At 42.2% G+C, this 13,633-nt stretch overlaps 1 protein-coding gene across 2 annotated transcripts; it reads right to left on the bottom strand.

Moving 5' to 3' along the window:
* Positions 1–2,154: 2,154 nt before the first annotated feature.
* Positions 2,155–13,374, bottom strand: LOC106567022 (surfeit locus protein 4). 2 transcript variants are annotated; one of them, XM_014135802.2, is made up of 6 exons: positions 13,116–13,374; positions 5,457–5,643; positions 5,103–5,179; positions 4,913–4,956; positions 3,610–3,796; positions 2,155–3,326 (listed from the first exon to the last, which is right to left on the bottom strand). In XM_014135802.2, the coding sequence occupies exons 1-6, from the start codon at positions 13,161–13,163 to the stop codon at positions 3,060–3,062; spliced, it is 810 nt and encodes a 269-aa protein (XP_013991277.1). In that variant the 5' UTR covers positions 13,164–13,374; the 3' UTR covers positions 2,155–3,059. The 2 variants fall into 2 exon arrangements, with proteins under 2 accessions (XP_013991277.1, XP_013991287.2); XM_014135812.2 differs by lacking the exons at positions 2,155–3,326; positions 3,610–3,796 and adding an exon at positions 3,826–4,227.
* Between the last annotated feature and the right edge of the window lie 259 nt (positions 13,375–13,633).

The raw sequence follows: 13,633 nt of genomic DNA, 5'->3' as shown, positions 1-13,633 counted from the left end.
AATGTCCGTACTGTGAGACGCCTAAGACAGGACGGACAGCTGATCGTCCTCACAGTGGCAGACCACGTGTAACAACACGTGCACAGTATCGGTACATCCGAACATCACACCTGCGGGACAGGTACAGGATGGCAACAACAACTGCCCGAGTTACACCAGAAACGTACAATCCCTTCATCAGTGCTCAGACTGTCCGCAATAGGCTGAGAGAGGCTGGACTGAGGACTTGTAGGCATGTTGTAAGGCAGGTCCTCACCAGACATCACCGGCAACAACGTCGCCTATGGGCACAAACCCACCGTCGCTGGACCAGACAGGACTGGCAAAAAGTGCTCTTCTCTGACGAGTCGCGGTTTTGTCTCACCAGGGGTGATGGTCGTATTCGCGTTTATCGTTGAAGGAATGAACGTTACCCCGAGGCCTGTACTCTGGAGCAGGATCGATTTGGAGGTGGAGGCTCCGTCATGGTCTGGGGCAGTGTGTCAGAGCATCATCGGATTGAGCATGTTGTCATTGCAGGCAATCTTAACGCTCTGCGTTTACAGGGAAGACATCCTCCTCCCTCATGTGGTACCCTTCCTGCAGGCTCATCCTGACATGACCCTCCAGCATGACAATGCCACCAGCCATACTGCTCGTTCTGTGCGTGATTTCCTGCAAGACAGGAATGTCAGTTTTCTGCCATGGCCAGCGAAGAGCCCGGATCTCAATCCCATTGAGCACGTCTGGAACCTGTTGGATCAGGAACTTGCAGGTGCTTTGGTGGAAGAGTGTGGTAACAATCTCACAGCAAGAACTGGCAAATCTGGTGCAGTCCATGAGGAGGAGATGCACTGCAGTACTTAATGCAGCTGGTGGCCACACCAGATACTGACTGTTACTTTTGACCCCCCCCTTTGTTCAGGGACACATTATTCCATTTCTGTTCGTCACATGTCTGTGGAACTTGTTCAGTTTAGGTCTCAGTTGTTGAATCTTGTTACGTTCATACAAATATTTACACATGTTAAGTTTGCTGAAAATAAACACAGTTGACAGTGAGAGGACGTTTCTTTTTTTTGCTGAGTTTAAAGCACATTCATCTTGTCAGTATGTCTATATGGTATAGTCTGTCTCCATTCTCATGAGGAGAGTAAATAGCTTTATAAATCATGATGGGTAGTAAATGTGTATATATGCTCAATTAAATAATATAATTAAAGTTATATTTATCAACACAATTTTAACAGTACATGACATAAATAACAAGTCTGTTGTTCACTGCAACAATATCAGTAGCTTGTCTCAAATATAGCATGAAGCAAAAAGTGTTACATGTGCTGGTACCACTTTATATAATGTTTCTTATGGTCTTCAAAAATGAAATACGTTTGTATTAAACGTGTGCCTTGCACAAACGTGTGTGACTGTCAAACCTCTGATGGATAAAAATACAAAAAACACGGGTGGGCGGAGTCAAACGTTTGACTCCGCCCACATTGAGCCCCGCCTCGAACTGCACACTGCAGTCAGGGGTACTTGCCTTCAGTAGCACGTAATTTAGCTTGATGCCATGGACTTCTCAATAATCAGCAGCAGTCACGATGTGATCCTTAGCTGTCTCTTCGATGTTTGACAGCGACCCAATGTAACGTTCAATTTTACATGACCAATACATAATGTAAAATAGTGACATTTTACAGTTATTTATTTACCGTTCTAAAATCTTGACTAGGAAAATGACGAAGTCTCTTCTCTCGAGTCCTTTCTCAACTATGTTGAACTGAACGCGTATGCAAACGTATTTGGAACTTGATTTATCAAAATTCGTGTGCAACAACAGCCAATGAAAACGTGACTTTGCCTTTGGAGCGTCAACGAATGGGAGCAGCAGAAAGGGAAGAAGTCCCACCCTAGTTGTGAGTTTAGCCAGAGATTAGACTAATTCAGGAAGTTCTTAAGTTTTTCCAACTAGAGACCCAAATGAGAAATGTACTGTCCTCGAACGACCCACATTAAGAAGAAATAGTGTGTGATAACTGTTTACTCAACTCGCGACCCGCCACTCATGGTCCACTTTGGGTCCCAAACCATAGTATAAAAACCCTGGACTAATTCATTTAAACTAAATCCATCTAAATTATAAACACAAACAGACCCATTTTGAGATCAAGATGAGAGCAAACAGATATTTTTATTTCTTCGCCATGATCTCGTAAAAACAAAACAAATACTCAAAAATACAATATAAACTTCTGAAAATCAATACTTACTATTTCTCTTTTCTTAAACAGTATAGAAACATAAACATGAGCAAATACAATGTCGGGTGATCACTGACTGTCCAGTTCTACTTGCTTCTCTAGATTGTAGAATATGGTGTTTTACAAAATGTTGAGCTCCCCCTATTGCCCTGTTAAAATACAGTTACTAGTTTTTACTAGGCATTTGCGCAAGACATACAGTACAAAGTGCCCAAAAAGATTTCAGGTGCTAGCAATTGTGTTTCAATATTAAATCAAGCACACGTCAATCCACCATTTTGAATAGTAGTATACAATGTACACACCCCCCGCAATTCATCCCGAGGGAAAGATGGCAACCTAGAGTGAGGGAGAATTGTATTGTATTCAGTGCCTGCGGTCTCAGGATTGATATGATGAGCAAGTCACAGATAGTCCAACATCCAAGCAGGAAAAGATTGGCAAATCAAACTGATGATACACCTTTACCACTTTGCCTGTTTTTTGGCTATTCCCAAAAAACAGGTTATTTCTGAAAAGGTTATGGTAACATCCATAAATACATTGGGATATTCATTTTTTTTTTTTAACTCCACCTGTAACTCATTAGTTACCTTACACTTTGACAATTTATTCAAAATCAGCTGGGGGTTTTTCTTGCCACAAAATAAAGCAGACATAAATAGGTGTATAAAAAAATCCAGTATCAACCATATTGAACTCAAAACAGCAGCTGGAAAACAAAATGTGAAAAAAGAAAACAAAAGGACGAGACAGAGTGGCGGAGGGGGAGGTTGCTGTGGATGTGGTTGGCCAGAAAAGTGTATCCCCCTCTCCCTACCACTCCTTCTTCTTCTCATCCATGGACACCCCGCCGGGCCCCAGTGCTACAACCAACAGCAGCCCTCCGATGACGGACGTGGTCTGGAAGAAGTCGTACTTGAGGAAGTCGTGCATGGGCTTGTAGGCGGGCACCGCCCAGAAGGCGTTGAAGTAGATGTTGATGGCCAGCAGCCATATTACCAGGGTCAGGGCTGCCAGCTTGGTCTTGAAGCCGATGGCTACCAGGATGATGAGGGCCGTGCCCACCATGTTCTGGAGGATCTGGGGGAGTGGAAAGGGACACATGGGTTAGAAGTCTGAACCACCAATGCTACTGTACAACAGTTGCACCAGAACCTATCTAAATGAATGCAGCACTTAGTATGGTTTTTAGATATTTGACAGACTAAGATAACTGTGCATAATCTTCAAAGAAACACCTCAAATGCAAACTCAGTTTGATCTCTGCATACTTATGAAAAAATGCATAATACTGCTTTTTCCCTCTCTACCTATAGTCCCTCCTGAGTGGCACTATAGATACAAGGCGGTGTGGTCTACTCACCGAGAAGAAGCTGGGGTCAAAGTGCAGCAGGGTCATGAACATGAGCACCAGCAGGACTCTCCCTCCCAGCTGCATGTACTGTTTTGGCGAGCTCTCTCCCATGGAGGGGACGCCAGCGAACATGCTCTTCCCTTCTGAACGCGACTCCGCTAGTAACAGCAGGAGTCCACCGCCCAGGGCAAGGTTCCTGAGAGAGAGAGTGAGGGAAGGAAGGAGGGGACAGGGTGTAAGAGGATCCATAGTTCAACATAAAGGATTATAGAATTAGTGGGACAGACAGGAAAATATTACCCAAGGTTAAGACACTTAAACACTAATATACACTCAGTGGCCAGTTTATTAGGTACACCAACCCGTTCATGAAAATGCATCGCTCCTACAGAGTGAGTCGCGTGGCCGTGGCTTGCTATATAATACTGACAGGCATCCAGTTACTGTTCGATGGAACGTTAGAATGAGCAAAACAAGTGACCTAAGCGACTTTGAGCATGGTATGATCAGCGGTGCCAGGCACTCCAGATCCAGCATCTCAGATACGGCCCCCTTCACACACACGACAGTGTCTAGGGTTTCCCGAGAATGGTGCGACACACCAAAAACATCCAGTCAGCAGCAGTCCTGTGGGTGAAAACAGCTTGTTGATGAGAGAGATCGAAGGAGAATTGTAAGAATGGTGCAAGCTAACCGGCGAGCCATAAACAGGCTATTAACGGCTCAGTACAACAGTGGTGTGCAGAATGGCGTCTCGGAACGCACAACTCGTCGATCCTTGTCACGGCTGGGTTATTGCAGCAGACCACCACACCGGTTCCACTCCTATCAGCTAAAAAAAAACAAGTGGCTCTCGTGGGCACGTGATCACCAACACTGGAGAATTGAGGAGTGGGAAAACATTGCGTGGTCAGAGGAATCCCAGTTCCTGTTGCATCACGCTGATGGCAGAGTCAGGGGTTGGCAGAAGCAGCACAAGTCCATGGACCCGTCTTGCCTAGTTTCAAAGGTACAGGTTGGTGGCGGTGGCATACCGCCATCCAATCTGCAGCAACTGCGTGATGCCACCGCTTCAGCATGGACCAACATCCCTGTGGAACGTTTCCGACTTGTAGAATCCATGCCCCTGAAAAAGTCTGGCTGTTCTGGAGGCAAATGGGGGTCCGACCCGGTACTAAACCCTAACCCCGTACCTAATAAAACTGGCCGGTGAGTGTAAATCAGTAAAGTAATGGAAAAGAAACTTAAGTCAAATGTATGTTTTCAATTTAATATGTAAACATCTTATTTATAAACTTAATGGGAGACCTACCTCATCAGAAATTTTATATCCCATAAAATACTGTATGCAACCGTCTAGAGAAAATAAAAATAAATTCAGCATGAAATATTACACAGCCAGAAATTCATGAACATAGCCAGTGTTAGGCTGTCAACCATTTGAGTTCTGTCAGCCCAAAATCACAGAGGGGTGCATTGCAATATATTAGATATTTCCTCACCTGTAAAGCTATGATTCCAAATAATCCAAAGCAGGCATACTGTACAAAATGTCTACTGAGGATAAGGACACAGCCACCTGTTGGAGAAAAAATGAATGACGGACAGTTAGGATCGAACCGGCACAACGGTCTGTTCCCCATCTTCCCCAAAAAGGGTGGCATTCACACTTATTTCAATCCCCGTATCTTTCCCCAGCCTTCAAAGACAGTATGGGTCATCATTCATGGCCCACACCACACTACTGACTCATTAGTCAATCCATGCATGGATGGATGGATCCTATCTGGACCTATGCAGATTATAAAGATAAAAACATTGATGACAAACAAGCTGATGATCCCAGCCTTGCTCACCAAGCTGTCCTGTGAGGTTGAGCAGTACGAAACAGGTGGCCAGGAAGTAGCCGCAGCCCCACGTGGCCTCAATGTAGTCCTTCTGCTCATTCCACTGGAACCACATGCGGATGCCGTCCTCCAGAAAGGTGCTGATTAGACACAGACGTGCCAGGTGAGGCAGGTACTGCTTAGTCACTCGCAAGAACTGCGAGAGAGAGAAAGGGACATTTAAGCCTACATTTGGGATAGACTACATGGACATTTCAGCAGGCACTAGCATTGACAGTAAAACAGGGTGAATGAGGACATGGATCTTCCTTTTAAAAACTCTACACCCCCAAGGTCTAAATTAGGAACTGGACCTTGTGTATTGTTTGTAATGTTGTGCAGACACACCAGCAGTGCCCCTGCCCCGCCCTCTCAGATTTGTACTGAGTATTGTATCCATCTATACTGACCAAAAATATAAAAACGCAACATGCAATAATTTCAAAGATTTTACTGAGTTACAGTTCATAAGGAAATCAGTCAATAGAAATACATTCATTAGGCCCTAATCTATGAATTTCACATGACTGGGAATACAGATATGCATCTGTTGGTCACAGTAAGCCTCACAATGGACCTCAGGATTGTGTCACGGTATTTCTGTGCATTCAAATTGCCATCGAGCTGTCAGATTTTATGGCAGTACTCAATGACATTGACCCCAATCTCAAATTAACTACTGAATGTGACACTCAACGTGGTCATTACCTCGATATGTGGATTGAGAAATCAAATGGAACCCTGTTTACAACTCTGTATCGAAAAGAAACAGACAGAAATACTCTATTACAGGGGGACAGCTTCCACCCTGAGCCATTAAAAAGAGGACTTCCTAGAAGCCAGTTTTTCAGACTGCGCCGTATATGTCACTCCACAGAGGATTATCTAGAAAAGGCAGCGGAGATGCGCATTAGGTTTCTAAGAGGCTATTCGCCACAATGTGTGGATGAAGCTCTTCATTTGCCATTGGGAAAAACACGAGATGAACTGCTACAAAAAAGACCCGCTAAAGCCAAAGAACACTCCGTAATGTTCACAACCACATACTTTGAACTCGCGAAAAGTGGGAGATGTGGTCAAGAAACACTGGCATATTTTATCATCGGACCCAGCTTTGCCGGCTGAATTTAAAAATCCACCACTTATTGTGTAGGAGAGGTCGCAATTTACACGATAAATTGGTACATGCCAACTGCCAGCCACAAAAGAAAATTAGCCAGGCTCTTTTACGCCCTTTTCCAAATGGTAGCTATAAATGCAGAGGATGCGCACATTGCAACAATATGATGAAGTGTGAATATTTCTGCCACCCACACACAGGAAAACGGTTCCAAATAAACAACATTATTACGTGTTCCATCAGCCATGTTATTTACATTATTAAATGTCCATGTGGGCTCTGCTATGTAGGTAAAACCTCTCATTCTCTCAAACAGAGAATTAGTGAACATAAAAGTTCAATCAGGAGAAACGACAGGGATTATCCAGTCGCAGTACATTTTAATGACCTAAAACATGACATTTCTACCTTTAGATTTTGTGGCATCGAGAAAGTTAAGATATCAGACAGGGGAGGTGATATTAATAATACTCTTGAGTAAAAGAGAATGTTTTGGGATTTTCACCCTCCAGACATTATTTCCTAAAGGACTTAATGATGAAATGCCTATGTATGTTATGTTGTGAATTTGAACATGAATTATGTCCCTATTTAAGATGACTGTTTTTCGTATGATGTACCCAATGATTAATGAAAACTTGCTATGTCCTCATTGTGGTTATACAGGCGTGTTTAATACATCTTATTTACACACTTTATTCGAATATTTATGAAATGCATATTGTTATATATCGCCTCCAAGCCCTTTCCATGCGTGGAACGGATGTGGGTGGGGCTAGGTCTACATAAGGGTGCTAATTTTAAAATAATTATGTTTCTAGCACAAATCCAAAACATAAAAATAAATATCAGAACGAGCAATGTCAGAGTCCAGAATATATATATAAATAAATAAATAAATAAATAAATAAATAAATAAAATGGTGCGTATAGACAGTATATGAATAGAAAAGGTGTGCACTATTGTGCACACCCTCAGGGTTCAATAATTGGCCCACTATTGTTCTCACTTTATATAAACAACATTGGTGATGATGTCAGATATTGTAAATTCCATTTATATGCAGATGACACAGTGATGTACTCTATTGCTCCAACAGCGGACCAAGCTTTAATGCAGTTGTAGTATCCTAAAATCAGACTCCAGGGGTCTCTTTTACAGCTTAAACTTGTTTTAAACGCTAAGAAAACAAAATGTCATGTTTTTTTCTAGGTCTAAACTCTGTTAGAAACACTTTTGTAATCACTAGCTTGGATGGTACTCAAATCAAACAGGTCTCTGCATATAAATATTTAGGGGTATGGTTAGATGATAGGCTCTCTTTTAAAAAACATGTTACTGAATTGGGAAAAAAGCTCAAATTCAAGATAGGGTTCCTTTACAGAAACAGGGCTTGTCTGTCCTCCGTAAATAGAAAACAAATTGTGCAGGCTACTTTTATGTCCGTTTTAGATTATGGTGATATTCTCTATATGCATGCATCGGCAAACACATTAAAACCACTGGATGCTATTTACCATTGTGCACTCAGGTTTATCACGGGTGATAGTTACAAAACTCATCACTGTATCCTATATCAACATGTGGGTTGGGCCTCTATCTGTGAGGCGAGAGCAACATGCTCTCTTGTTTATTTATAAAGCACTTCTTTTAAAACTACCTCTATATATATATATATATATATCATCATTAATTTCCACTAGATATACACATTTTAAAACCAGACCACAGATGTGGATTACATTAGAGACTCCTGCGGTCTCCACAGAGTTGGGTAGGACTGCCTTTAGTTCCTTTGCACCTTATTTATGGAACAAACTGCAGATCCAACTTAAGTTAGACACTCTGGTGTCCCTTGCCCATTTCAAAAATGTTATGGAGGATCAATATGATGTTGTCTGTGATTGTTTCTGTTGAATTGTGTCTTTGTTTCTGTTGAATTGTGTCTTTGTTTTGTTTGTTTGAAATGTTCTTGTCTGTATGCCTAAAACTGTACATGTCAACATGTTTACACAGGGCACAGCCGTAAAAGAGATCCAGGTCTGTCCGTTTTCCCTGTTAAAATAAAGATTAAAAAAATAATAATAATAAAAAAAAGTTATACAGGATGAGCCTTGATTAGAATACAGTACAGTGCCTTGCGAAAGTATTCGACCTTTTGCCACATTTCAGGCTTCAAACATAAAGATATAAAACTGTAATTTTTTGTGAAGAATCAACAACAAGTGGGACACAATTATGAAGTGGAACGAAATTTATTGGATATTTCAAACTTTTTTAACAAATAAAAAACTGAAAAATTGGGCGTGCAAAATTATTCAGCCCCCTTAAGTTAATACTTTGTAGCGCCACCAAGTCGCTTGGGGTATGTCTATCAGTTTTGCACATCGAGAGACTGAAATTTTTGCCCATTCCTCCTTGCAAAACAGCTCGAGCTCAGTGAGGTTGGATGGAGAGCGTTTGTGAACAGCAGTTTTCAGTTCTTTCCACAGATTCTCGATTGGATTCAGGTCTGGACTTTGACTTGGCCATTCTAACACCTGGATATGTTTATTTGTGAACCATTCCATTGTAGATTTTGCTTTATGTTTTGGATCATTGTCTTGTTGGAAGACAAATCTCCGTCCCAGTCTCAGGTCTTTTGCAGACTCCATCAGGTTTTCTTCCAGAATGGTCCTGTATTTGGCTCCATCCATCTTCCCATCAATTTTAACCATCTTCCCTGCCCCTGCTGAAGAAAAGCAGGCCCAAACCACGATACTGCCACCACCATGTTTGACAGTGGGGATGGTGTGTTCAGGGTGATGGGCTGTGTTGCTTTTACGCCAAACATAACGTTTTGCATTGTTGCCAAAAAGTTCGATTTTGGTTTCATCTCACCAGAGCACCTTTTTCCACATGTTTGGTGTGTCTCCCAGGTGGCTAGTGGCAAACTTTAAACGACACTTTTTATGGATATCTTTAAGAAATGGCTTTCTTCTTGCCACTATTCCATAAAGGCAAGATTTGTGCAGTATACGACTGATTGTTGTCCTATGGACAGTCTCCCACCTCAGCTGTAGATCTCTGCAGTTCATCCAGAGTGATCATGGGCCTCTTGGCTGCATCTCTGATCAGTCTTCTCCTTGTATGAGCTGAAAGTTTAGAGGGACGGCCGGGTCTTCGTAGATTTGCAGTGGTCTGATACTCCTTCCATTTCAATATTATCGCTTGCACACTGCTCCTTGCGATGTTTAAAGCTTGGGAAATCTTTTTGTATCCAAATCCGGTTTTAAACTTCTCCACAACAGTATCTCGGACCTGCCTGGTGTGTTCCTTGTTCTTCATGATGCTCTCTGCGCTTTAAACGGACCTCTGAGACTATCACAGAGCAGGTGCATTTATACGGAGACTTGATTACACACAGGTGGATTCTATTTATCATCATTAGTCATTTAGGTCAACATTGGATCATTCAGAGATCCTCACTGAACTTCTGGAGAGAGTTTGCTGCACTGAAAGTAAAGGGGCTGAATAATTTTGCACGGCCAATTTTTCAGTTTTTTATTTGTTAAAAAAGTTTGAAATATCCAATAAATTTCGTTCCACTTCATAATTGTGTCCCACTTGTTGTTGATTCTTCACAAAAAAATACAGTTTTATATCTTTATGTTTGAAGCCTGAAATGTGGCAAAAGGTCGAAAACTTCAAGGGGGCCGAATACTTTCGCAAGGCACTGTATATACATATGGAGTGGTAAAACAGTATGTAAATTGACTCCCGAGTGGCGCAGCGGTCAAAGGCACTACATAGCAGTGCTAGAGGCGTTACTACAGACCCGGGTTCATTCCCGGGCTGTCCCACAACCTTCCGTGGCCGGGTGTCCCATAGGAGTGCGCACAATTGGCCCAGCGTCATCCGGGTTAGGGGAGGGTTTGCCCAGGGGGACTTTACTTGGATCATCGCGCCCTAGCAACTCCTTGAGCATGGATTAAATTAAGTATATTATTTGTCTCGACTTTATTGGGTTATTATTATTGGGTTATTCCTTTTCATGGTTGGAGTGAGGACCTTTTTTGAACTCTATAGAAATGTTTTCTATGCACCAGCCACCATTAATTCTAGCCTGAGTGCAAGTCCTCCTACTGGCTTTACCGGAATGGGGAAAAGGAAATAAATATACTGAAAACCATATGAGATAACATGCAAGGGCATTCCAGAAGCAATATGGCACAATAGACAGAGCGTAGGACAGCTGGTACCATTTCAGCAGGGACTGAGGTGGGGTAAGAAGAAGGGATATTTATTAGGAAGATGGACTAAAACAGGCTCTCATAGAAAAAAAGCACACTTATGTGTCAGTCTCAATGTAGTAAAGTACTACATTACAAACTTTTCAATTCTGCAAATCCAAATATATCCTGTGTCAGGTTATTGACCCTTGCAACCACTATGTGTGAAATAAACCCCTGCTCACATAGATTGCAACATAAAAAAAAACGGCCCTACATTTACTAAACCTCCATTCTGTTGGCTTCCCTCCAATACATTGAAACTGATCATCTTCTACCTACTAAAGTACGTACAGCAGAAGAACATTAATCATCCCACAACCCCTCCCACCATACAGTCCACATCACCACTGCCTGGTCTTGGCAGCCTATCACAGTTCAACAACTCCCACGTCAGTGGGCGAGTTCATTTTGCGTGGCCCGGTCCCCCGGATGGGTGGAGATTTCACTTAAGGACCAATGGAATGGTCTAAAATGTACAGAATCTGCCTACCCGGGGCACCGAGCCATGAAAAACAAACTTGACCATTCATAAAGGCACATGAGGGCCTAGCAGCCAATCAGAGGATGTAGAAGGTGTTGTGACAGCCTAGATATGGAGCATAGTGGAGTAGCCTACATTAGACTAGAACTGTTTTCTTAGAGCTTATTAGTGAAGAATGTGCCTTTGAAAGTGTAGGGCAGGCCTACCTTAAGCCACGTTTCATGGCACAGCAATTTGAGGTGTACATTTCCAGATGTAGGTTATTTTACAGCAAAGCTTAAAATGTCAAAGGGGTGGACAGTGGAGTTGGGCATGTCATATACCTGGTGGTAAACCAAATATTTGGTATTAGCTGGTGCTAATTCAAAAAGTTCACAAAAGTAGCAAGACTAGGTTACACTCACAGAGATCCTATTGTATTCTAATCTATGGTTACACGCTCACTGAATGTATATCCTTAGGGTATGTCAACTGTGTAGTATGTCAACTGTGTAAAGAAAAACAAACAGGCCTAGTAAACAGAAAAAGCTCACGTGGTTAGAGCTAGGCTATAGGCTAGAGCGATTTGAAATAACATCGGTCTTGAAATATTGTAACTTCCTATCGAAGGAAATACAGCATGATAGGCTTGCATTATATAACTTCCTGTGTAATCTTCATACGGGGTAACACATACATGTAACCTGAACTATGGGGTTCTTGACACTGTCCCCTTATAGACCAGAGCATTTCAAGGGGATTTCAATTTTATCCACAGGACCACAAGCTAGACCTACTGTAAGGGCATACAAGACCATAATATGTTCACATTTTCTTTCTTATACATTACACAACACACACACCATTGTAAGAACTGAGTGTGGTGGCATGGCTGTGGGGCAGTCAATGTGCACAGTTCTTTGCATTTCAGCTAAAAGAGATGGAACAATTCAATAGAACCAACCACATGTAATAGGCCCTTGCCACAAGAGGTAAGCTGCAAAGCCCTCCATGTTGTTGGCAATATAAGCCCAACACACGATTGAGCAACCACAGTACCATCTCACAATGGCAATGTGATTAATAATAAATAGGAATTGCGATTAAAACTAAATAGGAACTTTCAGAAAATGACTTGCCATAAAACCTATGGCGTCGAGGTTTACAAACACACATTTTGCAGAGGGATTCATTGAGACTGATTTACCAATTAGTTTGGAAGGCCACCAGAACAAGCAATACAAAATGTATCAACTAGGTAACTTACAGTACAGTCAACTAGCGTTAGTTAAGTTAGCAAGCTAACGTCAACTATCGTTTGTTACTATGTGGCCAGAGTTCCATTAGCTAACCGGACATTATTAATTTGAATATTTGCTGGCAGGCAGCTAACGCTAGGTAGCTAACAGTACAACCAGAACCATGTATGGATGGATCTGGCTACAACAAGCAGGAAAAGCACAAGAGGACAATCATTTGTGCACTTTTGTACTGCTGCAGTTATTGGCTATTAGCTACATGATGATAGCTAACGTGTGATAACGTTAACGTAGTTGCCAAACCATGTAGCTAGGTAACTTACTTACAGTAACAGCAAATAATGCGTGTAGGTAGCTAGTTGTGCAAGTAATATTAGCCATCAAGCTATAACGAGTCACTCACTCAAGCAGCTGTGGCTAGCTAGCTAGGTACTGTAACTTAAGAACCCAGATTTCCTTTGAATCTGACTGTAAGGTACCGATAGCTAACAACTAACTAGAAACAAGGAAGTTACCTGGTCTGCCACATCTTCAGCTTGACTCATGAGCTCCTCCTGCCCCATGTCTAACGATAGATACTGAGGCTTAGTGCTATACGTTATCAACGTGAAGGTAATATTAGCTAATGTAGAACTCCTCTGCCTAAGATATTTACTTGAGCAATTCTTCCCTGTCACAAATGCGCCTCTGCCCCACAATGCTTCGCGTTGCAACGCTAGCCCCTCGTTTGGCAGCGTTCATGTACTAGTCGGAACTAGGAAACTCTGAAATGTCCGAATTGCTGCGTGGTTGTAGCTGTACAAGTGCCGCGTTCAACTAGTTAGCAAGTCGAAAATGTCTAAGTTTCCTAGTTCAGACTAGCACCCGAACGCAGCATTGGTCTACCGAGCGCTGTATGCCACGTATACTTATCCAGGGAGTTCGTCATTTTGCCATGTTTACTGGTTTGCTCATGTAAACAATTAAAGATGAGAACATTCCTAATTTACATGAGATATGGCCTACTGTAGTGTATCAAGCAGCATGATTAAAA

Source organism: Salmo salar, chromosome ssa01, assembly GCF_905237065.1.
Source record: "Salmo salar chromosome ssa01, Ssal_v3.1, whole genome shotgun sequence".
Classification (NCBI taxonomy): domain Eukaryota; kingdom Metazoa; phylum Chordata; class Actinopteri; order Salmoniformes; family Salmonidae; genus Salmo; species Salmo salar.
This window is presented reverse-complemented; position numbering and strand designations above follow the sequence as displayed.